The following is a 24,008-nucleotide window of genomic DNA, read 5'->3' on the forward strand; positions in this document are numbered from 1 at the left end:
TTAGGGCCAATTGCAAAGTCAAAGTCAGAGGCTCCGGCATTGAGAATATGAAGCGGCCTCTTTCTGTTTCTGTTTCCCGCGAGTTGAGAAAGGCGGCTTGAGTCTGTGCAGTATCGTAGCTGGTAAGAGCACCCTGAGCTCAGTGCAAATTGAGTTCCCTTCCTCTAATCCATGGCGGCATCCTGCTCCACGGCTACGCGACCTGCGAGTGTCTTGTAAGCCCGCGGTCTACAGGTAATTCTTGGAGCCCCGGAACCCAGGTGCCCAGAGGAACAGCTGCACGGAGTACGGCAGCCAAGGGCGGAGCCGTTGGAGGTGTGGAGCCGGCAAGGCAAAGCGGGCTGAGCTGCCTGCCAACGCGGGCTCCGTGGAGCTCCTCTGAACAGGAGGGTGAGAATAGACTGCATCCTGATAGCGGTAAGGGTCACGTAGGTGTCGTATAGCACCCGCTTGTTGCCCTACTGTGGGTTCTGCCTGCCCCGCCCTGCTAGCTATCCCGCTCAACCTGCTCACTGGCGCCCAGATTGGGGTCTGCTCGACTCATTGTAAGCTGGAAAAAGAAAAAAAACAAACAAAAAAACCCCCCCAAAAAGCACGATGTGGGTTGTCTCAGACTGCCTTAAAACGTCCATGCTACATGGTTAGTCCATAGCGCTTAGCGTCTGCTGCCTCTCAGCCCTGAAGTAGTCTATGAAAAAAACTGAAGAGTATAAAGGGAACCCTGACGGGCGAGATTGATACAGCCAGCTGCCTTGTTGTGTGTCTCAGTCTGCAGCACTCAGTTGGGAGTTAATTCCCAGCTCTGTGCCACCACTCACAAAATAAAAAGTGAGACAAGTGACTCTTGTGCCATATAAACGGCTTGGAAGTGTAATTGGGAGGAGGACTGGTACTTGGGAGGAGGACTGGTATTGATAAACGTCCAGAGATGTGACTGGGAACCGGAAGGCATATCTCACTAAACTCCATAACTCAGTTTCATTAAAGGCATTTGGTCGCAGGGTACCACTTGAAGAAAGAAAATCCTAGAAGCTATTGCCCCAGAATATGAAGACCCGAGGAAAAAGGAGGAGAAGCCCGACCCTAACTAAAGCTGGACCTGTTGAGATCCCGAAGGGAAAAAAATAAAATAAATCGGTGTGCCCCATCACCATGCCTCCCCTAAATGCACAAAAAGATATACAATCTTTCTTTGGCCCCAAAGAAGAGCTGCTAAAACCCCAGGAGTTGTTAATGATTACTGGATCCTTAGAGTAGGTTCAATGGATTTTTAAGAAACTCCCAATTAAATAGGTTTGGAGGTCTTACCTGAGCAGACTGATATGTTCAACGGGAAGCAAATGCTGAACTCAAGAATCTCCCCGACCAACGCGTCAGCCTCTTACCCGGTAGGAAAACCCAGAGCGAGAGGTACGCGCCAGTCAGGGAAACCCTCTGGGGAAGAAAACCCTGGTCGAGCGCAGGATCCGAAGATTGGAGTGTGGTTCGCAGGCTGATGTCACCAATTTGATTGTGGCGTTGAGTATCGGAAGACTTCTTCTGGAGAGGGAAGAAATGAGAAGCGAAGTGATGAATAGCAGAAGTACAGAAAGGGAAATGGGGAAAACAGGAAAGGGACTAATTCCCCTGACCTCTTAACCAGCCGGATTGGAAATACCAGGAGAGAAGCCGAGAATAGGGGACACAGCCAGGGCGAGTGGAACACAAGTCTGTCAGAAGGAAGTAAAGGTGAGTAAGCCCGTAGAATCAAATCCTACAATACTCTAAGAAAGATTCATAAAGGGACTTGGACGGGAGTTTTTAAGATTACCCGGAATACAGTAGCTCGAGAACTCAAAGGCGACGTTTCAGAATGAGACGCAAGATGAATCCGGGGGGTTTGTGTCCGCAAAGAATGCTGAGTGGAGAATCTGGAAAGTTAAGAGAAGAGGGGTTAGTAATGGTCAGAGGTAAGAGGTTTCTGCTGAGGATTGAGATTGCCTAGTTACGAACTCACGGAGCATCCGCTAGAACAGTAGCGACGTGAAGAGCTGGAGGTCTCCGTGTCCTATGAAGGGTCACGTGAGCGGAACGCCGTACCTCTGGCGAACGTGAGAGGACTGGAACGGTGATAGCAGAACCGTTCGTACTGCGATCCACCATCTTGAAGGTACCATTCCGAATGGAGCCACAGAGCCGACTTCTAGACCAAAGGGACCAGCGCTTCGTGAGTGTAACAGAAGTCTGCAATACTTAGCATTGGGGTGACTGACCACGACTCACTGATCTCCATTGACAAAAACGGCTCTTTACTCAAACTATGCAAAGAAGCTAGAAGAAACTCCTTGATGCCAGGAGAACAAGAATCGAAGAACCTACCGTCTTCCAATCTATCAGCCACCCCAGACCAGGAACAATTCATGACGTCCGCTGAAACAGCCACTGAAGTGTCAGATGATGAAGAGGCCAGTATGGCGTGTGAAGAAAAATCTGATGGGGGAAATGACTACACAAGAGAAGCAGTCCCTCTACCATACTGGGCTCGGAGAATTGAGGCACTGGAGTCTAGGATTGAAGCCCTATTCCAACTATGTACAAAAATGCAAATAGCAAAAAGCAGTGAAGAAGGATATGGTAGAAATGTTCCTCCTACTAAAAAGCTGGGAGGTCCTGGCACGGGTAGAAGGAAATAAGCAGACGCTCGACCCCCCTGAAATCTACCTCGTCTCCCAGAAAACTAGACTCACCCACAGATCAGGCCTATGAGTCAGACAGCGGGATGCTTGAAGCCCTATGCACAGAAATATCCATCATGAATGCACCAGACTCTCCACCAAGAAAATATCGACGGTTTAAACCAATAGCAAGCCTGGGGAAAACACAAAAAATGACTCCAGAGAATGGAGGTAAAGTCCTTCAGTTAAAACGAAAGAGCCCAGCAAAGTCAGAAACCAATAAAAAGGTGACGAACAAGTCCCAAGACAAAGAGCACAGACAAGTGCAACACACTGGTCCATTGGATGGCTGGATTTGCAATCCACAAATCTCTCCCATGGAAAAAAACACCTATCAGGGTGAACAAGGGAGATGAAGGCCCTAAACAGCTGGTGGGGACGTTCGACCAGGAGATCCAAAAAGGATATCGCTCGCTGTGAATGCCAAAAAAAGCGTGGCACAACCCCCCCCCCCCCAAGGTGAGGGAACGGCAAAAAGGTCAAAACACAATCATTTCCTGACCAGGCGTGTTGGCACATCAGAAATAGAACCCCTTGAGCCACGTTTTAACTGGGAGGGGAGAGTAAACCAGCTCAGAGCAAACATCCCAATTAAAGAGAGTAAAACAAAAGATCCCCTTTGGTGCAAGGACCTACTACATATGAAGCTGGTGGAAAGAAACCCCACCGTGAACAGTCCGTTCCTGAACAGGAAATGGCTGTTGGACCTGCTACAGATGGTCCCCGACCTGGCACTGATAATCCTCCAACGATATCGCAAAAAATCAAGCACCCAGAGATAGATAGTACTGACAATTGGGTGATAACGTCATGTACTTCATCGATGGTGGTAGACAGGATATGCCAAGAGGCATTAATTGGGATTTGAAATTTTAGTGTTCTTCCCTGCCAATTTGACCCAGGCCGACCCCAACAAAACCTAAAGGTGCAAAACAAGAAGCCCCTGAGCAAGTAGGCACCAGCTCCGGGGATTAGAAGAATGGAGGGCCAGTGGGAAGAGATTCAAACCACAGAAGAGTGACAAAAGAAGCTATAAAGTCCTAATCAAGGAATGACCCTGCCATCATGGAACTCTAGAGGACATGGGTCTTTAAGAAATTCTGAGACCTTGCTGCTATTGAATAAAATGTATTTGCTTGCAAGAAACCTGGCTCTGGGTTTTGGATGGCCACACAATAATACATAGATTGGCTGATCACCCGACCTCGGGGAGACCAAAAGGGGGGCGATGTATAGGAGACAAAACTTGGCTCAATTTGGAGGAATATCTAGAAGGACCCCCGAAACCTTAACTTTTTAGCAGCCACCATAACCAACCCGAAAGCCCAGCAAATTTCAAGGGCGCAGAAAGAAATAGTAACTGTAACCAAGGCCAGCTGGACAGAGTACATTAAAGAATCCTTTCATGGCCCTGAAGGGCCAACCTGGCGCCCCTGAAACAACAAAAGTCTAAAGTATGGGAGCAGGTGAAAACAACAGACCTATTGGCAAGAATCAAGAAATTAAAATCTTCAAGTGCCACGGGCCCCGATGGTCCAAATAATATGATCTTGAAAAGTGATCCTGAGCTATAGGGCAGCATGGTAAGACAACTGTTCACACAGATCTGCCAATCTGGGGTGATTCCGGAGACATGGAAAGAGGTCATCCTGATCCCAGTGTCCAAAAAAGGCGATAGGCAAAGGCCCGAAAACTATCGCCTTCTAGCCATGCTAGACTCTTAGCACCAAGGTATTTGCCAACATCTTGGTGGAACTACTTACGGTGTGGTCAACAGAAAAGGGCATCCTAATTTACCATCAAACAGGGTTCAGAAAGGGTTGTTCAACAGCTCACCCCATCTGGACCCTGTTAACATTGATCTCTGACCTGGACGCGAAACCTGGGATGGCACTGTATGCTTGCTTCGTGGACTACACGTCGGCATTGGCAGTGTAGATAGGGCCAAACTATGGTCCATGCTTGAAGAGTGGGAGATAGATCCCTCCCTTCTATACTTCATAAAAGCTCTCTACGGTGACACGACAGTGAGAATCAGCCTGTCAAAGGAAGGGGCCCTTTCGGATAGTATTCCTACCCGGAGGGGGTTGAAACAGGGATGTGCACTAGACACCTTGTTTTTTAACTTATACCTCTCCATGTTGGCGAGAAGACTGGGGGCAGTCCAGAACACCCCCCGCAATACGGAAACAAGGGGCTGACATGCATTTCATATGCGGACGATGTAGTGATCCTCAACAAAACCAAAGTTGGGTTACAACATTCTCTGATAGCACTATATTCCTTTTCACAAGAGCTGTCCATCAACCCTAATATCAGTAAAACTAAGATCGGATTCGGGGACTCTACCGCTGTTAGCAAGAATGAAAATTGGTGGCTGGGAGGACAAGGAATTGATATCACCAGCAGTTACCACTACCTGGGAATCACCATTACAACAAAGTCTATGGCGTCCTCTATATTAGAGGAAGTAACCAAAAAAGCATGGTGGAAATGGTTAGCCCTAATGAAAACCACCGATGGACAAGGGGACAGAAACACAGAAGCAAAACTCCTTGCCTACAAAATCTCAACTGTCCCAACAATCATCTACGCCTTAGAAGTCTTTCCTTGGAAATGGGTTGCGACAATTGAGAAACTGGAAGGAAAGATCTTGCGCTCAATGTTGATCCTCCCTCCATGCACTCCCGTGCAGGCCATCAGACTAGAACTGCGCCTTGCATCGATAGTTTGATTTAGCAGGCCCAGAGAGTCTATTAGTGGTCACCATCCAACAAGCGAGGAGATACGAATCCAGCAAATGGTTCAGCGAGCTAGAGGCCAGAGCTACAAACTACATGCACAAAATTGGCCTAACGCAAACACCAAAGACATGGTTAGGTTATAACCTGGCTAAAATTCCTGAAAAGGCAAGGACCAACGACAGACTCTGCATTGACCCATCTTGGCACCTTGAGGAAATGTAGAGAATATGCCAAACAGGCTTTTGATTGAAGTAGTCCTTGCCTCTACCTAACAAGGAAGCGATATCCAAGAACAACCAGGTTTATTCTGTCGCTGAGATTACAAACTATCAAGGTGCTGGAAAACATGGGTGCATGGAGGGGCATCCCTCGCAAACATAGGACATGCAGACTATGTGGGAGACACATGATGTGTATAGGCACGTTACAAATAACATATCACAAGTGTTTCAAGGCGCGACGAGGCAGGGAGGGGGAACAAAGGGAAGACTAACAACGATCCTACTAGGCCAGGTGTCATTCAGATCGCGCAAGTGCATGGGTAGAGGGTAAGGGAAAACTGCAAGGGGAAAGGGTGAGGGGAAAGTGCAGTACAGGGTTAGTAGAACAACAAGATAAATAATAAGGGCCAGCTGGTGGCAAGTGCAAGGTAAGTGCAGACAAGTGCTGGGAAGGGGGGCTGTAGGGATACAGAGACAGTCCCGCAGTGCAGGGGTTGCCGGGTAGGCAGTGCAAGGGGAGTGTGGGTGGGCCAAGGACTGAGATCGGTGAGAGTGGCCCAGTTGCAGATTCAGTGCAATTTCAGTCAGGAATTTAGCAGGGGAGAGAAAGCAGAAGCAAAGAGGAAGGTTTTGAGGTGCTTCCTGAACCAGAGATGATTCTCCTCAAGTTTCAGGGAGGCAGGAAGGCTGTTCCAGAGGGAGGCCCCTGTCGTGGAGAGAGATCTACCCCCAACTCGTTGCTTGGAGAAGCGGCTGACCCTGAGGGAGTTGGAGTCGGATGAGCGAAGAGCTCGAGAAGGAAGATATTTAGGAAGAGAGAGTTGAAGGTATTTTGGCCCCAGGCCCCAGAAGGCCTTGTGTATAATGCAGAGGGTTTTGAAATTAATCCTCGCAGCCACTGGGAGCCAGTGTAGAGATTCCACTCCTGGAGAGATACGGTCCCTGGGCTTGAGGCCAAGGACAAGTCTTGCAGTCCTGTTCTGGATGAGTTGCAGAGGGCGGAGCGTAGAGGCAGGCAGATTTAGATAGAGGCTGTTACAGTAGTCCAGCTTAGAGAGAACCAGGGCTCTGGAGACAGTCAGCTTCTGGGGGAAGGAGAGGAAAGGAAGGATACCTCTGAGGAGGTGCAGCTGGCAGTGTGACATCTCAGAGACGTCAGATATGTGAGGAGAGAAGGAGAGTGTGGAGTCGAAGATGACCCTGAGGTTTGTTGCCTTGCAGGTAGGAGCAGGAAGAGGGCCAAGAAAGGCCGGCCAGAGAGCTGCAGGGAAGGATGGAGTGGGTGTGCCGATGAATAGAATCTCAGTCTTGCTGGCATTAAGGCAAAGGTCGTTGGTGGCACACCATTCCTGAATAGCAGACAGACAGTCAGAGATGAGGGAAGGAGAAGAGGAGGCCGAGGGTAGCCTGAAAATGAGCTGGGTATCATCCGCATAGCACTGAAAGTTGGGGCAGAGAGCGGCGATGAGATGGGCAAGGAGTGCCAGATACTGGTTGAACAGCCAGGGAGAGAGGTTAGATCCCTCGGGACACCACAGGTAGAGAACAAAATGTCAGAGAGGAAGGACCCCAGTTGGACCTGGGAGGGTCGATTGGAGAGGAAAGAGGACAGCCACGCCAGAGCCTGACCAGTGATACCCAGGTTATCACGGAGACGGGTGAGCAGGATGGCATGGTTGGGTAGACGAGTAGACATCTTCTAACTCAATATGAAGAACTGGAGGCAGAATATAAACAAGCGTATGAAAAACATAGCAACCCTAAATTGGACTTGTTCTGGAAAGAGCTGTTTGCCGCCAAGTCGTCTGTCTTAAAGAACGCAGCGTTTTATGTATGGGAGTTAATTGCTCAAAAGCTAGCCGAAATAGAGGAAGGAAGTTCTCAGTAATTTTAGAATTGTTGTATACGGGAAAATGTTGTTTATGTAATATGCATTTTAATATGATTGTATTTGTAAATGTGATTATAAAATTGATACTTGATTTTATGTAAGTGCGAAAAAGATGCTAGTCATCTAATAACTCACTATAAAGAAATAAAATAAAAAAGGTATTTTTTATCCTAGCAGGGTCTGGGGATTCACTGGAGAAGCTCTGCTGACTTCCGGCCATGGCCCAAAGTGTTGGCTTGTTCAGGTCGGGTCACTAACAGGAAAGTTAAGGGCAATATCATTGATCTCGTAAAGCTCACCTGAGGGACTCATCAGGGATGTCACCTTTCTCCTGGAATTGCTGCCTTTTCTATGGAGCCATTTGCCCAAAATATGAACAAGTGTATGCAGGGTCTACCTGAGACTGTGCAAACAGCACAGTTTTATGTGCTACTTTGTCCAGACAACTTCCTCCTTTACACACAGCAACTGTCCTGCTCTTCCGCCAAATCCAAAGGGCCTAACATTACCGAACCTATCGACTACCTACACAGCCAGAGGGGAAAGTTTCCCTTTCAGTGGGTGAGCACTGCACTTGCATACATGGGTATTAAACTGACTCCCAATAGGAATACACGATTTAAGCATAACATCCAATTCCTATTTAAGGAGATCATTCAGGATATGTAAAAATGCTCGACACACGCCCCCACCCCCAATAAGAGCGCCCCCACCCCCAATAAATCTCTTAGTCAGGTAAAATGAGTGCATTAAAAATCCGCATAATCTCTTGGCTTCTTTACATTAACAGCAAAAATGTTTTAATGCTAGTTGGGTGGGGGTGTTGGGTAAGAGTTTCACATTGACTCCTTATTCAGCCACAACATCGGGGGGACTGAGGATCTCATGCATTATATGGTATTTGCTGCATCCCAGATGTCTCATATTTTTGATTTGCTACAAAATACGGCAGATGACAGGGGGCCACTTACCTCAGAATCAGGTTTACTTCAGTGTATTATTTGTAGAGTGCACCAAACCCTTGGGTATCTGGGTGCTTGAGCATAGGTAAATGTTACAAGTGCATATGCAAAGAGATAATTAACAAGAGGCTTGTTGACCCGGGTTACAGAATTGGTCAACACGCCCACATCCAGAATAAATACAGAACGGCTACAGCAACTGATGAGTAATTCACGGTTGGCCTATACCATAGAAACATTGGGATAACATGGTTGCAAGCTGGACGACGACCATACGAAACTGCAGTATTGAGACCGGAGCCAGAATTAGGACCACAACCACAAACCTAACACGGGCAACATAAAAATGAATAGTAAGATCAGCACAGTCTAGGAACAGTCGGTGGGTATGCGTGGTGGAGGCAGCAGGAGTTGGAATTAATGTTGCTGGGCAAAGAGCCAGAATTTCACTTTAGATCTAAAAAGGTCCAAAAAGAAGGTTCATCCCTGATGGCTGTAGGGAGGGAGTTCCAGCACTTTGCATCTAGCCCAGGGAAGCTGGAAGCGCCTTCCATTTTAAGTTATATTGGGAATGTTGAGACAGTGCAAGTAAAAGGATCTTGTGGGTCTAGAAGGTTGGTTCCTGGAGAATTTATTTGGAAGCTGATTTTGACATGCATTTATGCGTGATGACTAGCGTGCGCAGAGCAATACAATCCCGCACTAGGAGCCAGTGTGTATCCGGTCTAATGGGAAAGATATGGTTAGATCGTGGGATATTTAGGGCAGATCTAAGAGCATTATTCTGAAGAACCTATAATTTGTTCAGATTGCGTATGGATGAGCCAAGGAATAAGGTATTGCAATAATCCAACTTGGATAAAATCAATGCCCTGGCGAGAGCAAGGCAACTGATGGTAGATTAGATAAGTACAGTTTGCATGCATTGATCAATTTGTTAGTATAAGCTGTAGTTGAGGCTGTAGCATTGACCTGTTTTTTGAGAGAGAGAGTGGAGTCTAAGTAGACGCCTAAGGTTTTGACCTCTTTGGCGACTTTAATGATGTTTCCGTCAATGTTGAATGTCTTGTAACGTGCATCAAGTTTGTTAAGTGAACTTGAGATCCAATGATCAGAAGCTCCGTCTTGTCATTTAGACAAAGGCTGTGGACGGCCATCCACGCCTGAATTTCGAGATAAATTTCACTTAACAATTTGTAATCTGTGTCATAGCAACCAGTGAGCATAATGAGGACTTGGGTGTCATCTGCATAACTCGTGTAGGTGACACTCAAGCTGTCAAGACGATGAAAGAGGAGGTTAGGTAAAATGTTGTATAGCGTGGGTGAAACAAAAGAACCCTGTGGGACTGCACAATAGATGGGTACGGTTGCCAGACATTTGGTCGAAAAAAATTGGTCGACCAGACAAATGGTCGAACCAATTTGATCGAAAACCAAATGGTCGAATTTTTTTTTTTTTTATTTTAATCCTTTTTTTTTTTTTTTTGGGGGGGGGGGTCCCCCCCCCAACCCCCTTTTTTTCTCTAAAAACCCCTTTTTATACTAAACGAAAACCCGAAAAATAAATATATAAATAAAAAAAAAAATTCGACCATTTGGTTTTCGACCAAATTGCGTCGACCAAATTGCAGTCGACCAGTTTTTTTTCGACCAGTTGTCTGGACACCGATGGGTACTGGATCAGCAGAAGCTGTAGGTGCAAAAACCCTAGCAGTTCTGTTCGAAAGAAAGGATTTTATCCAGGTAGCGGCGTTCAGTCAAAATGAGACAGCTATGGTCAAATGTTTGGTGACGATCGGATGGTCAACTAAAACAAACACTGCCGAGAGGTCCAGCAGTAGGAGGATGGACAGTTTGCTTTGGTCTTTGGTTTCATCCAGGTGACAGGAGGTTAAAGAAATGACATCCTCCATTCCCTTCACAAATCTTGTTTTTCTAGTTAAAGTTAGCGGTAAGGGGTCCATTACCACTATGCCAAATCCCGACCTACAATAAAGTTGGTGGCAATTACACCTAGCGATATTACCTCCAGCAGAATTTCCCTCGGGGAGTAATTCCTCCAAGAATCGATGAAATTTACACCACGGCTAATTCCATTGGCAAAATTACCTCCAGAAACCAAAAACCCATTTCTGACAAATTACAAGTCCAAAATCAACGGAATGAACTAAAAACACTACATAGTTACCTCCACCAAAAAGGTGGAGGTACATAAATACAGGTGTCAGAAGTCAAGGCACAGGTGCATCAGGACCATTCGGGAGGAGCACGAAAGGGCCACACCTTCCCCAAACACATATTCAAGCAACAATCAGCCACAAGCAGATGTCAATTATGGGCTCTACAACCTCCTACTACACTTCCAGCAACAGTAGCATGCAAGACCACAGCAGGGAAGGAGACAGGCACCACAAAAGCGCAGGAGACGTGTGCTGCAGAGGGCTTCCATGACTGCCCATCCCTATGGACACTGATGGAGAGTCAATTAGTGACCCCTATATCGATTGGACCGTCTCACCATTAAAGAACTGCTCACCCTGATCCAGGCCGAACTCCAGAGTGCCATTACAATCAGAACTGCCACCAACCCTGCAGAAGCTTGAGTCATTTTTACATTTCAGCAGTACGGGTGGAGTCCAGAACACAGATGGGACACTGCATGGGATGTCACAGCCCACATTCTCTAAGGTGCTGGGCCAAGTCCTGGATGTGCTCATAAGGCATGCCCATCACCCAGGCACTGGTGCATGCAGCAAAGGCACGTTAATACATCATTGCCCATTTCCCCCAATACTATAGCGTCATTGGATTGCACACATGTGGCATTGGCTCCCCCAAGCAATCGTACAGGCATACAGGCAATAGAACAGGCATACAGGAACAAGAAACAGTACCATTACATGAGTGTACAAATGATGTGATGCAGATCTTACAATCAGCCATTGCTGCGCCAGATACCCTGGTGCCACACACAATTCCACGATACTGAGGAACAGCACCCTACCAGCATACAGGGACATAACAGAGGACAGCTTACCTGTCTTGTGGGCAAGTAATAGTGAAACCTGATAACAATAATCACCGTTACAAACACGGGGTATGTAAGGAGTAGCAATGTGCAACAACTGCAAATCCCATCAAGCAACAACAGAAATGCACAGAACAGGCGTAGAACACTAACTGACCCACCCCAGTACACAGACAGTCGACACAGGCCATTCTGCCATGCAAAGCAGCAGAACGCAATCAGTGCACCCGTCAAACCCATGAAAGCATGGTTATGGTACGTACATGACCTCCAGCCACATTCTAAGTGACAAGTGTATTGGTGATGACATTACATTGACAAATACTTGATGCCAGTTGACTCCCACAATGTGAATGACTGCATGTGTGCCATGTTGGTCAATTCCCATCAACCTCAATGCACACAGGGTGCACCCTACATATGTTCTGGGTTTGAGCACATAGGGGTAAACAAATCATGACCAAATACATGTTCCCCGACCCACACACTACCATGTCTCACACAGTCCATTAATGTCTTGTAGATGGCACTGGCTATCCGCAGTTCCCATGGCTGAGGACACCTGTGAGAACCCCAGTACACCACAGGGATAGCCTACAAGGAAGCCGAGGACATGCACTCAGCACACATTTGGATTGCTGAAAGAGATTCCGGTCCCTTCACCACACAGGCGGTGCCCTTATGTAGTCCTGAAAAAGTAGGTAAAACCATAGTCATTTGTGCAATGATACACAACTTGTACACAAAAATGAACATAGAAATGCCTCAGATGAGGACCATTTCCCCACTGCTTTAGATGAGGAAGACGAAGGCGAATACAGGGCACCATAGGACATACGTGGTTATGTGAGCGAAGGACGAATGGTCCGCAGGACCTCATGAGCAATTTCTTCGGACTTGGCACACATGCACCCTATACATGCACTGAATGCACATGTATCAACACCACTGAATAAAAACTGTTTGAATAATCATGATTCAACAGCGTTTAATAATCAAAACAAGTAACTCCCAGCCTCAGCACCATCACCCACTAGTGCTTCCTCTTTTCCCCTTTGTCCGCAGGCTTGGCAGCATGTGATGAATGGCGCTGTGAGCCCCTCAGTGGTGTGCTTGCCAGAGTCCCCTCAGTAGGGGTGGCGGACAGCGAACTCCTTTGCACACTTCCCCAAGGATGTTCCATGGTGAGGTTAATGGCCCTGGCTTCATGGGAGGGCGAAAACTGTTCTCCCAGCTCCCTGACCCTCTGGCTCACAAGACTGGTTGGCATTGCTGGGTACCGTGCACCTGCACAGACGATCTATAGAGCGAGACAAACGTTTTTAAGCATCCTGTATGCAATCCTACATGGCCTTGGAATGTCCTATTTTTTCCTTCGCTATTGCGAGCATCTCGCCCTGCTTCTGCTCAATTCTGTCTTGTCTAGTCTATCCGCGATGGCCTGCAGTGTGGGGGCCGGCACTGGCTGTCACGATTCTAGACGTCCATGGACATCATAATGTGTTGAACATCAAGCTGGCTCAGCCTGCACATCGGAGGAGGACCCCTGTTGGTACTGTAGTGCCCGGCAGTATGACTGATGGGAAGAAGGTGAGTGAAGTGGGTATAGGCTGCATAGGCGTGAGGATTCAGGGGTGAAATTGTGAATGGGCGATTGTGGCTGGCTTGATGTGGGGGATGCTGCTCAGACAGCACATATGTAGTGGCCTGCTGGCATTGTACGCTGTCGTCCACACTCAGGCTCATGTAGGACTCCACAGTTGCCACAGCTGTAGTGGTGTTTGGCCCTGATGTTGGTGGCACAGCTTCCACAATTGGGTCCTGTAGAGGCCTTGTGGCTGTGTCCTTCTCAATAGTGGGTGTGGCCCTAGACAGCAGGCTTCTATGGGGGCCTTTCCTCCAGTGGCACAGTCCCACTCCCTGAACTGTCTTGGCTTGTTGGCTTCGTTAAACTGGTTGATGATGGTTCGGCCACTTCAGGTGTTTCCTGGGTGTCTCGAGTGCTTGTTGGTAGATATTAAAATGTGCGTTAGCACATTGGTGCTTTGGTTCATGGCGTGTCAACATTCACGGTCACTTGTGCTATGTCATCACAGTGTGCTGGACCTCCGGGGGGCGGGGTGGGCATGCATCATGTGTCTGGCAGTGTGTATGTAGCATGCTTTCAATCTGGGCCACCATGTACCAGGCGTGGGGGTACCCTGCTTGGTTCAGACATGCAACCCTCAGACAAGTTCTCCTACAGGGTGTCCTGTCCACATGTGCATCAGGATGGTTGATGCTTGATTTCAGGTAGTGCAGTCAGGTGATTGCTGTGTATTTAGTTGTGTGCAAGCCAAGGTGACCTCATGTCGGGCATGCATTTGACAATGTGTGTCTACATTGAGCATTGCAGTTAATGGGCCTGTGGGTCTGACACACATCCACTGATTTACATTCATGGACATGGGCTTTGCAAATGATTCCATGAAGGTTGTGTTGCCTGTGCATGATTTACCTGTGTGCAGGCAGGGGATACCTGTGATGTGCAACAGGGATTTGCATTGTACCTTCTACCTTGCATTGCAATGGTGATACCTGGCTATGTCATCCTCTCCCCATCCTGCCTGGGCGACATGTAAGGGGGTCATGGCTTCACCGACTCATGTTGGTGTGGCCTGCTGCCTCACATGGACTGTGTATGCCTGCTGGGATTGATGCTTCATGATGGCATGACAGCCTGTGCATTTTTAAATGCCTTTATGGCTGACCATATTTCACTCCGGAACTCACCAGGTCCACTGCTGGCACCTATCTCTGCTGTGCCCATGCCCTCGATGCTCACCATGTTGAGGATTCCAATAACAAGGTCCTCTGAAGGGTGAGAGTTGAAGTGGTCCGACTGTGCCACAACCAGTGGCAGCCGTCTCCCGGCGGTGGATGGATATTAGGCTCCAGATCCTGGCCTTCAGATTGCTCCATTGCCTCTTTATATCCTCCATGTCACGTTGCATATGGCCTCCGTACACCACCTTGTCACTGATCTCTGCCCATATTATGTTTTCCGCTGTTGGCTGGTCTTGCGGTTTTGGGCAATCATAGTTTTCCCGAGTGGGCAAGTACTGTTAGCTCCTGCTCAGCGAAGTTTGGCTTCCAGACACAGCCTCACATCGGGCACCCTGGCTTTGACCTGATATTTAACAGATTGCAATTTCCCAAATGGTCACTGCTTTGCTTCCTTTTGGCGCAAAGATGAATTTCCGCTGGTGGAAAGTCCGCCGGCGGAAATTCCGCTGCCAAACTTGATGGTAATTCCGCTCAATATTGGCAGCAACTCCGCCATGTTCTCGGCTTTTGCCGGAATTTCTGCTGAGCGGAATTACTGTTAGCGCTGTTCTGTGCATGCGCCCGCCAGGTTGTAATACGGCAGAAATTCTGTTGTTCCACACAGCAGTAACGCTAATTTCGCTGAAGCGGCGTTACCGCTGATTTTGGCGAGGACTCGTAATAAGGTCCAAAGGCTTGGAGGATTGGAACCAGGATTAGGCCCACTCACTCCAATCTGGAAGAACCATGAATTTACCAACGGGCAAGAACCCAAAGTGATTTCACCTGACGACTCAAAACACTTGTGGATTGTTCCAACCAGTGAAACCCCTTTAATATTTGAGGAGGCGAAGTGCAAATTTAAATTAAGTGAAGGAGGAAGTTTCAGAACAGCCAAGCACTGCTAGGCACACGCTTTAGAATTTGCCATAAGAAAAAACATAATCAGGGGAAGGATAACTACATTTTCACTGCCTCCTTGACAGAGCCCACTAAAAAGAAAACAGTATTTGACCAAATGGGAGGAGGTGCTAGAAATTGAAATTATGTTGGACTCCTGGCCCCGTACTGGGACCATGGCACAGAAGAGCGCAAAAGGCAGCACAATGAAATAATATTTATATATGATTTATTAAAGTTAGTAGTATACCCCCTAACATCTTAGTAATTGCCTGCTTAACCATTCCCATTTATGCTGGAGGGGGTTAACTCTGAGTCACCTTTGATGGTCCTGTCCCAAATCACAACAATATTCTAGCAAAATGTTGTCTAAGATTCGGGAGACAACGCGACAACAGCTTCCACTGAAACCTTAAATTCTGGTCCTGTGTGCTAGTGATGGGGAAAGAGCTTCTTTTCTATCCGGGCGTTTGGCCATCCTCATAACGCATTCCCTCAATGGAGCCAGCCTCACCTTCACACACAGATGGAAGCACCCTGAAGGACCTTCACTTGTCATGTAGTGGGGGAAGATCTCAGAAACCTGGGCAATGTAAGCAATTTTGAGTGGATCATTGTCCAAATTCTGCAATACCTGGGCCGCTTTTTCTGAATACTGTAGGTCATCGTTCGGCCACACATTCCGGCCCGCTCTGCTGAAACACATGTCCATGCACTGATACTGCTAAGGTTATTGGGCATTTTGTTCACTCAAGTCTAAAAGGAGTCTACATTTCTGATGCATATATTGATCCAGGACAACATTGTAGTAGGTTTCCTATTTCTTTGACTGTTAATGCTCTAATCCTGTAGAGCTGAAACATGACTCAACATTTGGCAGCATTTATACTTGTTGTCATAACTCATCATGTATCCTTTTCATGAAATTGAAGTTGCGGGAAAAAATGTATCTTGGTGAACCGCTGGACATAAAAAAAGGAGGGAAGAGCTGTTTTGAAAACTGGCAACAGCCAATAAACGGAAAGAAATAACAGAAAACATTGGTCCAATAACAAAAAGGTACAGCTAGTGTAACTATTTGAACATACTTTATATAAAGGCATAAGGTCATTAGACATGGAATGTTAAATCTGATCACTGAAAATAACCACAGGCTAAAGTGAGCGGAAACATTCTGGAAACCAGTTTTGCATCAAAAAGTACAACATATATCAAAATTGGTTGAAGCAGGAAACTTTCCGATAGTGTAAAGAATGGCTCAACATTCCTAAAGGAAAAACACCCAGAACCATAAACTGATGCACTTGAGGGGGGTACACAAAGGTCACCACCCAGTGCAGTGTGGGTCGTACATACCGTTCCCCATCTAGGGACTGCAAGTGGAGGCTTACACAAGGATCTCCATATTAAAAGGGCTAACACTAGAGCATCTCACCATCTAAGGAAGGTCTTATTTGACAACCAACGTCCAGTGAGGGGTTTGCACGAGAGTGCCCATCCAGGAAGCGGCTTACACTAAAGTCTTTCTTCGCCTCAGACTGAAGGAGCAGCTAGTGCCGCAGTTTCCGATCAGGAGCCGGCTTCCTCTTAAATTGTGATGCTGTTCTCCACGTTGCTTGGCTTTATGTACTCATACTTAAGCACCAGCCCCTGGTTTCGTTCCTCAATTTCTTGCTCCAGTACCTCTAGTTCCACTTGAAAGTCCTGGATCATCTTTTTCACTTCTTCCTCAGTGAAGTATTGATCCTCATAATAACCAAGTGATATCTGCAGGCAGAATGAAGGGAGAAGCATTTACTGTCACTGAAAAGGGTAGCAGGAGGATTGCGATCACCCCAGGTGGGAAGATGTGATGGGGCACGGGACACAGGGAGAGCTGCGAGACAAACATGCATGTAAAGTCTTGTACGCAGTCCAGTGAGTTTTGTTGGCAGGCCGCTGAGAGTTTTGTAAACTTACTGTCCTGGCACATGGGTTAGCCCTATAAGTAGGCATTTAATTTGGAATATATAGATAGTGTTAACAGTTAATATTTTCATTTAATGGGCTTGTTGCATATTGGTAACTTATATTGAAGTACATGTTTCTTGGATGTGATCATGGTTATAAAGGGATGGGGTGGGAAGGTTTCTGGTGGTATTAAACACAGCCTATGAATGGGGCTGGTGGGCTTGGCCAAGGTTGGCGAGAAACCATGGTAGGTGAATGGAACTGCCAAAGATAACTTGTAGCCTGTAAAGGGCATCTCCTAGCATATCAGCCAGAATTGGTATAAGTGATCTCTATGTGGCAACCTCGCGGGGGGGGGGGAGGCAGTGGAGGCTTGTGCATGTACTTTGCTGTGTGCTTTTCACAGTGCTTTACCCGTGTGCAGAGTGACCACCAATTTCCCCCGCCTGGAAAGCACCCCCTTACCATGTCTGGCTGCCGTCTCCCCAGATGCCATGTGATTGCCATCTGGATGCAGGACTGGCGAATGTCAGGCAGGGACTCCATGATGTACTCCATTGTCACATTCCCCTTGGTGGATGGTGGTGGCTGGCGCATGGAGCACGGCATGTTAGGCACCCAGGCGCACCAATCAAACTGAGGGGATAGAAAGTGTGCAGACAGTTAAACCAATCACCAAGAACCCACCCAGGAAGTCCTATATCTGGAAATGACAGCCTGTCCACTTATCAGCACAATTAATCAATGCTCCTTTCAGCACTACGGATGGTATATTCTTATCCCACTATGTATTATATAGTGCCTTTGGCCCTATACATGTAGGGTACCAGCCCTTCTTCCGATCAGCATTATCAATGGTCAATATTGACTTCAGCCACATGCAGGAGGGGAAATTAGTGACTGGCAGTATCTGTTATCAATGAACAGTACCTTCCTACAGCCCTATGTCAAGGGACAGGAGCCCATCCTACCATCAGCATTATTGCTTATCAGTACCACCTTCAACCTCATATATGGGGTATATCAGGCTTCGTATAACTATCCATACAGTCTGCATTTGGATTTATGCTATTGGAATTAATGCTTATCAAGAGATTATCAATACTTTCTTCATCCATGAAAGAAGTGGTGCAGCCATCCCAGAGAAAGGATCAAGTGTCGCCCACAATGGAAAATAAGAATATATATGTAGATCAACCATAAACGTTAGGAGTCTTCCAATTTTCTCACAACCAGCCTGGTGCCTTAGCCATTAACGTAACTTTACCAAGCCAGGCGACATAGATTCCAATTTTGGTAGTACTATTGAAATAATGTAACTGGAATTGGTCAAGTTCCTTTATAAAAAGATGTTCGGTACCTGCCCCTGGTTGAGTGCTGCATGCTGCGCCGAACATGTGAAGATCCCCATGGTAAGAAACGTGACAAGTTCACCCTTGGACTGGAAGCTGGAGGGGAGGCCTGAAAAGAGAAAGACAAGCAAACAGGCTTCAGAGAATAGCATGTGAGTGAGGAGAGTGGCGCACTTTTGAGTGACGTCTTGTGCATTGGTGCAAATGGAGGTCTCAGGAGTCTAGACATGACCGCATTGAGCTCTCAAGCAGGCAGCGGATGGAAAAGAACAAAAGGGTCCCTTGAGAAACTCAGGCTAAATGATCAGACCACAGAGAAGGCACCGATGCAGAGCAGTTGTAACAAGATATAGCTACCAGGTGCACCTTGGCGGAGGAATGTGCCAACACTGCTTGCACCAGGGATAACTGGTACAGTAAAATGCCCTTTGACAAGGTCCCATGTTGCACACCAAGTAGTAAAATGCTTCCATTCGCTTTTGTAGCAGGCAAGCTAGATGGGGCGCAGTCTTGGAATGGGTGAAACAACATCGTTAATAAACACATCTGATGGGGAAATCCTAGGGTGGGTCTGACCAGTGAAAACCCGATCTGAAACACATGACTAGCACGCTGGGGGCCAGGGAGGAGGGAGAAGGAGCTCAAGTTGCTAGTCACAGGCAAACCTAAGTAGCTAGAACAGCACAAGGTAACGCAATTACAGGGTGATAGGTCTACCCAGTGTGACTGCTGGATTGGCATGAGCCTGTGTACCAGTCACAGGGTCTCCCGTGCCCATCGGCAGGTGGCTGTGGGAAAGGAACACTGGAGACAGTGGCGTTCCTGGGAGACCCAATTAGTTTGTATGTGACTGTGCTCCCAGGAGGTGGCCAGCCTTTGGAGTATCCACCACCGGACTTATGAAGGTCGCCATCTAGCATGTACCAGGTGAATGTCTCCTTTCCCACCAGAAGCAGGGCATCTCGTGTCCCATCCTTAATGGTGCTGACCAATGGCAGCGTGTTCAAGTTCCGGCGGTCAGCACAAATGTTATTTTACTAGTTACTAATTGTTCAGGGGGCCGGAGAAAGAATGTGGCACCACATTGTGAAGTGACGTGCTGGGATGGTATTAAACTGTTTGGTCCAATTTCATTTCACGAACATATGTTTGACCAGTAAGGATACGACACACAATAGCCGATTAACTTGCTGGGAAAACGTAGAGAATGAGAGCATGCTAAATTGCAAATGTTTTAATGACTTCCGTCTATTTTGTTTTATGGGATAAAACTAAGGACCACGGTGCTCTCAGATTCCAGCTCTTTTAGAGCAAACTTGTTCCACTGTTCTGTTTGATTTGTGCTTGCCTGACTGTAATAAATAGCGTTGCTTCTTGCCTGTTATGTGCTCCTTTTTGAGTACGTGTTTTTTATGGTATGAGCTGGGGCCTCCAAAAAAATGTACTCAGAGGCCCCCCCCTGAGTAAATTTCTTGGAGGCCCCAGCGAGATACTCTGTTCTACCGGTCAGCCGAGGGTATTCAGGCCACCCTGCCCGGTGGCGTAGGTCCGGCGATCGCAGACCTGATCAAGGCACATACTGAGGAGGCCCTGCATTTTGCGGTCTGCCTGGTCATGAGCACCGCCCCACGCTCAGCTGGAGAAATTAGCACATGCTGGAAGCTTGGTGCCAAAGGGACTCGAGAGTCTCTAGGATAGGAGGCATCCTCAAGGAGGGAGGACGATCGGTCAGAGTAGTGTAGACATTAGTGTGCGTCACCCATTAGGGAGTGGACGCAGGTGTGAGCACCACTGCATTACAGCAGTAGAGGTGCGTAGTGTGTGGCGAACCTCGTTAGACAGGAGTTGCGTGTAGAACCGGCGATTGTATATTTGCGTCATTGAGGGAAGAGTTGTGTCATGCATTATTGTTTTGAGGATATAGAAAGGAACAGAGAGGAACACGCATGCAGTAGTTGGTGTCGTCTTATTGTGTGAAGAGTAGACACCAGGAGGCACCTCATGTAAATAGGGTGCTTTGCTTTCATTGCAGCGGGTGTGTGTGCGCACAGACGGTGCAGAGGAGGCATGGTGCACAGACTTGCATTAACATAGGTACCGGTGAGCCCATGGAGAGGGCTGGTGGATACCAACACTGAATGAGTTGTTGCGCCTGTGGAGGGAGCCAGTGTGACGAGTGGAGTGTCTGGCTGGGCCTGTGGAGTAGGCCAGAGTGAACGTTAAGGAGTGAGAGAGTGTGATGGGGGGGGGGGGAATATAGAAACACATGGGTAGACAGGCAAAAAAGGAAGGGTGTAATCAGGAAATAATGGCTTGTATGAATAGTCCGCTGGATTCCTTGTGAAGCAAATTACCCCAGTATCGTGAGAAATTATTAGAATACAATTTTCAAAGCATTCAGGAGACTGCAGGTCAGTGCTTCCATGCATGGCCAAGGGAAGGTACATTTGACAGTAAAACTATAGAAAATACGTTCTCATATTTGTTAACCAAATACAAGGGCTCCAAGTTCAAGAGTAGACAGAACGTATTGGGGCTCTAGAAGTTACATGGGGAAATTAAAGAGGGAAAATGGAAAAAGACAGACTGTGGAAGGAAGCGGACCAACCTGTCCACCGGCACCTTACGGGTTATATCATACATTACAACCAGCAACAGTTTATACCAACCCTCAGCTAGACACTATGGGGGGTGGGGGACCATGGGAAAATGACAGGAGCAAACGATAGGGATGCACAAAGAGGAAATGCACACACAGAACGGAAATATCTAACAGACGTAGAAAAGAAAAAGCCCCCACAAGTGAATGTGCTATTCAATGAAGCTGAATGTGTGATACAGAAGAAAGTAAGGGGTGGACAAAGGAGACTGGCTACCAGGGAGAATACAATTTAAATTTGACGAAGAAGGGGAATAAGAAAGTCAGATAAATGCAGATGAAGGGGAGGATGCATCATTCCACGAAGGACTATTAGGGGACGAATGGAGTGATGGGGATAGTGACGAATGGACACCCGACAAAACAAGAATAAAGTTACAGGGTCTGGTCCACCTCTCTCCTCAGCAGGGTGGGAAGAGTGAGAATGGGAAAATGGGATTATGAGAGACTACTAAAGGGGGAGGAATAGGACCCAAGGCACAAGTAATGCCCTTACTGCAGAAGGGGAAAAGTGGTGCGCTTTATGTACCATGGCAAACAATGGATCGAGACAACTTAATATGTAGATGCCTCCCTCGTGGCCTGGGCCACTAAAGGATACAGGCACTCGAGAAAAAGACAGCGGGGGTGAAAATTGGCAGTTGGGGATATGAAAGGTTTATTTGCTGCAATCACTGCCAACAGACAGATAAAATATGGAACCAGGCAGGTAACAAGGGAGTACAATTAAGCACAAATGCTCATACCGGGACCATGTTCAATAACTGACGGGCCCATGTGTGGCAGGTCCTGAGGAGTATGTAGCTAGACAGTTATGATGTGGGGACAGTAATGGCCCATAAAATGATGGGCGAGGAGAATCCAGAAGACTATATAAAGCAAGTACAAGACCTATGGACACAAGAGATATGCATGCATACACCTGTAAAATGGTGGGCATAGAAGCCAAAGGCTGGCCCGAAATACAAGCAACTATAGTACAGTATTGCAGGCGAAACAAGGAAGTGAGAGACAGGCAGCGGAAAAATGCTGCCAGGGCAGAAAATAAATTGGTGCAAAAGAAACTGGCAAAAAATACCATGGAGGGGGTGATGCATGTGTCAGATGCTGCTGCAGTGGCGCCAGCACCACAGGGAGAATTTCCTGTGGAGAACATACCGCAGGAAATTAAATGCAAGGGGGGATTCTACCCAGTGGGAAGAACGTACCCACCGCATGGGAGGGGGGATATAGAGGATTTGGATATAGGGTTTTCGGGCCATGTTACTTATGTAAGAATATGGGGCTTGTGGTGAAAACCTGCCCATTCGTGCAACAGGCTAAGGCACAGGCTATCCAAGCAGCACAGCAACAAGGGATCAGCACAGCAACAAGGGATCAGTACGGCACAACCACAGTGGCAACGGGTGCAGCTTCTCCCATGGCAAACACCACAGGTACAGGCATCCCTGCACTAGGGAGGTGCACCAATACAAGTGGGTACTGGTGACGGTGGGACAGCAACCCCAACTGGGACCCAACCATCAGTGGTGACAACAGGGACAACCGTAGTATTAGGACAAAACGTGGTGCCCTACCATACTGTAGTAGGCATTGTAGGAGGAAACACTTTCTCACCAAACAGCATGCAACAATATAGGGCCCCAAAGTCTGAGTGCGTCTAGTCCTAGAAGTAACTGACAACCACGAAGAGGAAATCTAGGTAGCAGTGAAAATAGGACACAGGAGCAACAAAATAAATCCTGAGTCAGAGATGGGGGGATTCCCATTATCCAACAAGGTAATAGATATGCAGGGCTTCTCTGGGGTGGTAGTCACAGTTCCAGTTACAAAAGATTAGCCACTGACAATAGGAACACAACACCTCGTAGCACCATTATTATACCTAAAAGATACTCTTATCAATATTCTATGGAGAGGTTTGCTCAGCAAACTAAATGCCACAATTTCATTATTCACTAGAAGGGGGTGGTGTGCACTACGCCTGGCATTTACTATGCCCGGATAGCAGCACACGCTCAGAGCACCATGTGAGCACAACCATTGTACCCGGACATGTTCCTGTGCAGGGTTGAAATCCTGTGCGGGGTCCCAGCAATACAGGGGAAGGTGTTCCGATTGTCTTCAGAATTCTTCTTCATACCACAGTGTCAGAAGGAGGACTTGAAGTGTTACACCTGGAGGAAGTAGCGATACGCAAAGATATGGTGATATTGTGTGGGACGAACAGAGACAATATGGAATGGTGCACGGTCCTGTGCATCGACCCAACACGGACAATTCCAGGAGTATCAGAAGAACAACTGTTCTCCGATGAAGAAGGGGAAGGAGAAATGGTTTTCTAGATACAGATACCGTGCCCGGTTCAAATAATGGAAAAATTGGTACCCATCCTTAACACAGCTTGTGAAAAGAGAAAACAGACAGATAGAAATCTCAAAAAAGTATGCGAGAAGTTATGGACCAAGGGCCCCACGATGTAGGCGTACTGAAAGAGGGAAGGGCAGTGAAAATAAAACTGAGTGAGGGGGCACTATTGCCCCGAGCAAAGCAATACCCATTTTCCAGAGAAGCGGATGAAGGGATAGACTCCATCTTACATGAATTATGGCAGTAGGGCATCATCCAGACATCCACCTTGCCATGTAATACAGCGTTATACAAGATAAAGAAAACCAAGGGTGGGATGTGGGGCTTTATTCAGGATGTGCGTCCACTGAATGATGTGATCGAGGCAGAATTTCCTGTAATTCTGAACCCTGCCACAATATTGTGCAATT

The 24,008-nt window shown here is 47.3% G+C and overlaps 1 protein-coding gene across 1 annotated transcript in view; it reads right to left on the minus strand.

The window, feature by feature from the left end:
- Nucleotides 1-16,338: 16,338 nt before the first annotated feature.
- The window catches only part of LOC138568813 (polyunsaturated fatty acid lipoxygenase ALOX12-like), a 265,719-nt gene continuing 258,049 nt past the window's right edge, over nucleotides 16,339-24,008 (minus strand). Inside the window, exons 12-14 of the mRNA XM_069646585.1 lie at nucleotides 18,578-18,678; nucleotides 17,683-17,853; nucleotides 16,339-17,034 (exon numbers count right to left, since the gene is read on the minus strand). Coding sequence (XP_069502686.1) covers nucleotides 16,855-17,034; nucleotides 17,683-17,853; nucleotides 18,578-18,678 — 452 coding nt within the window. The 3' untranslated portion in view covers nucleotides 16,339-16,854. The remainder of the gene's footprint in view (nucleotides 17,035-17,682; nucleotides 17,854-18,577; nucleotides 18,679-24,008) is intronic.

The sequence above is a fragment of the Ambystoma mexicanum genome, chromosome 1p (assembly GCF_040938575.1).
Source record: "Ambystoma mexicanum isolate Mex_15411 chromosome 1p, UKY_AmexF1_1, whole genome shotgun sequence".
NCBI classification, from domain to species: Eukaryota; Metazoa; Chordata; class Amphibia; order Caudata; family Ambystomatidae; genus Ambystoma; species Ambystoma mexicanum.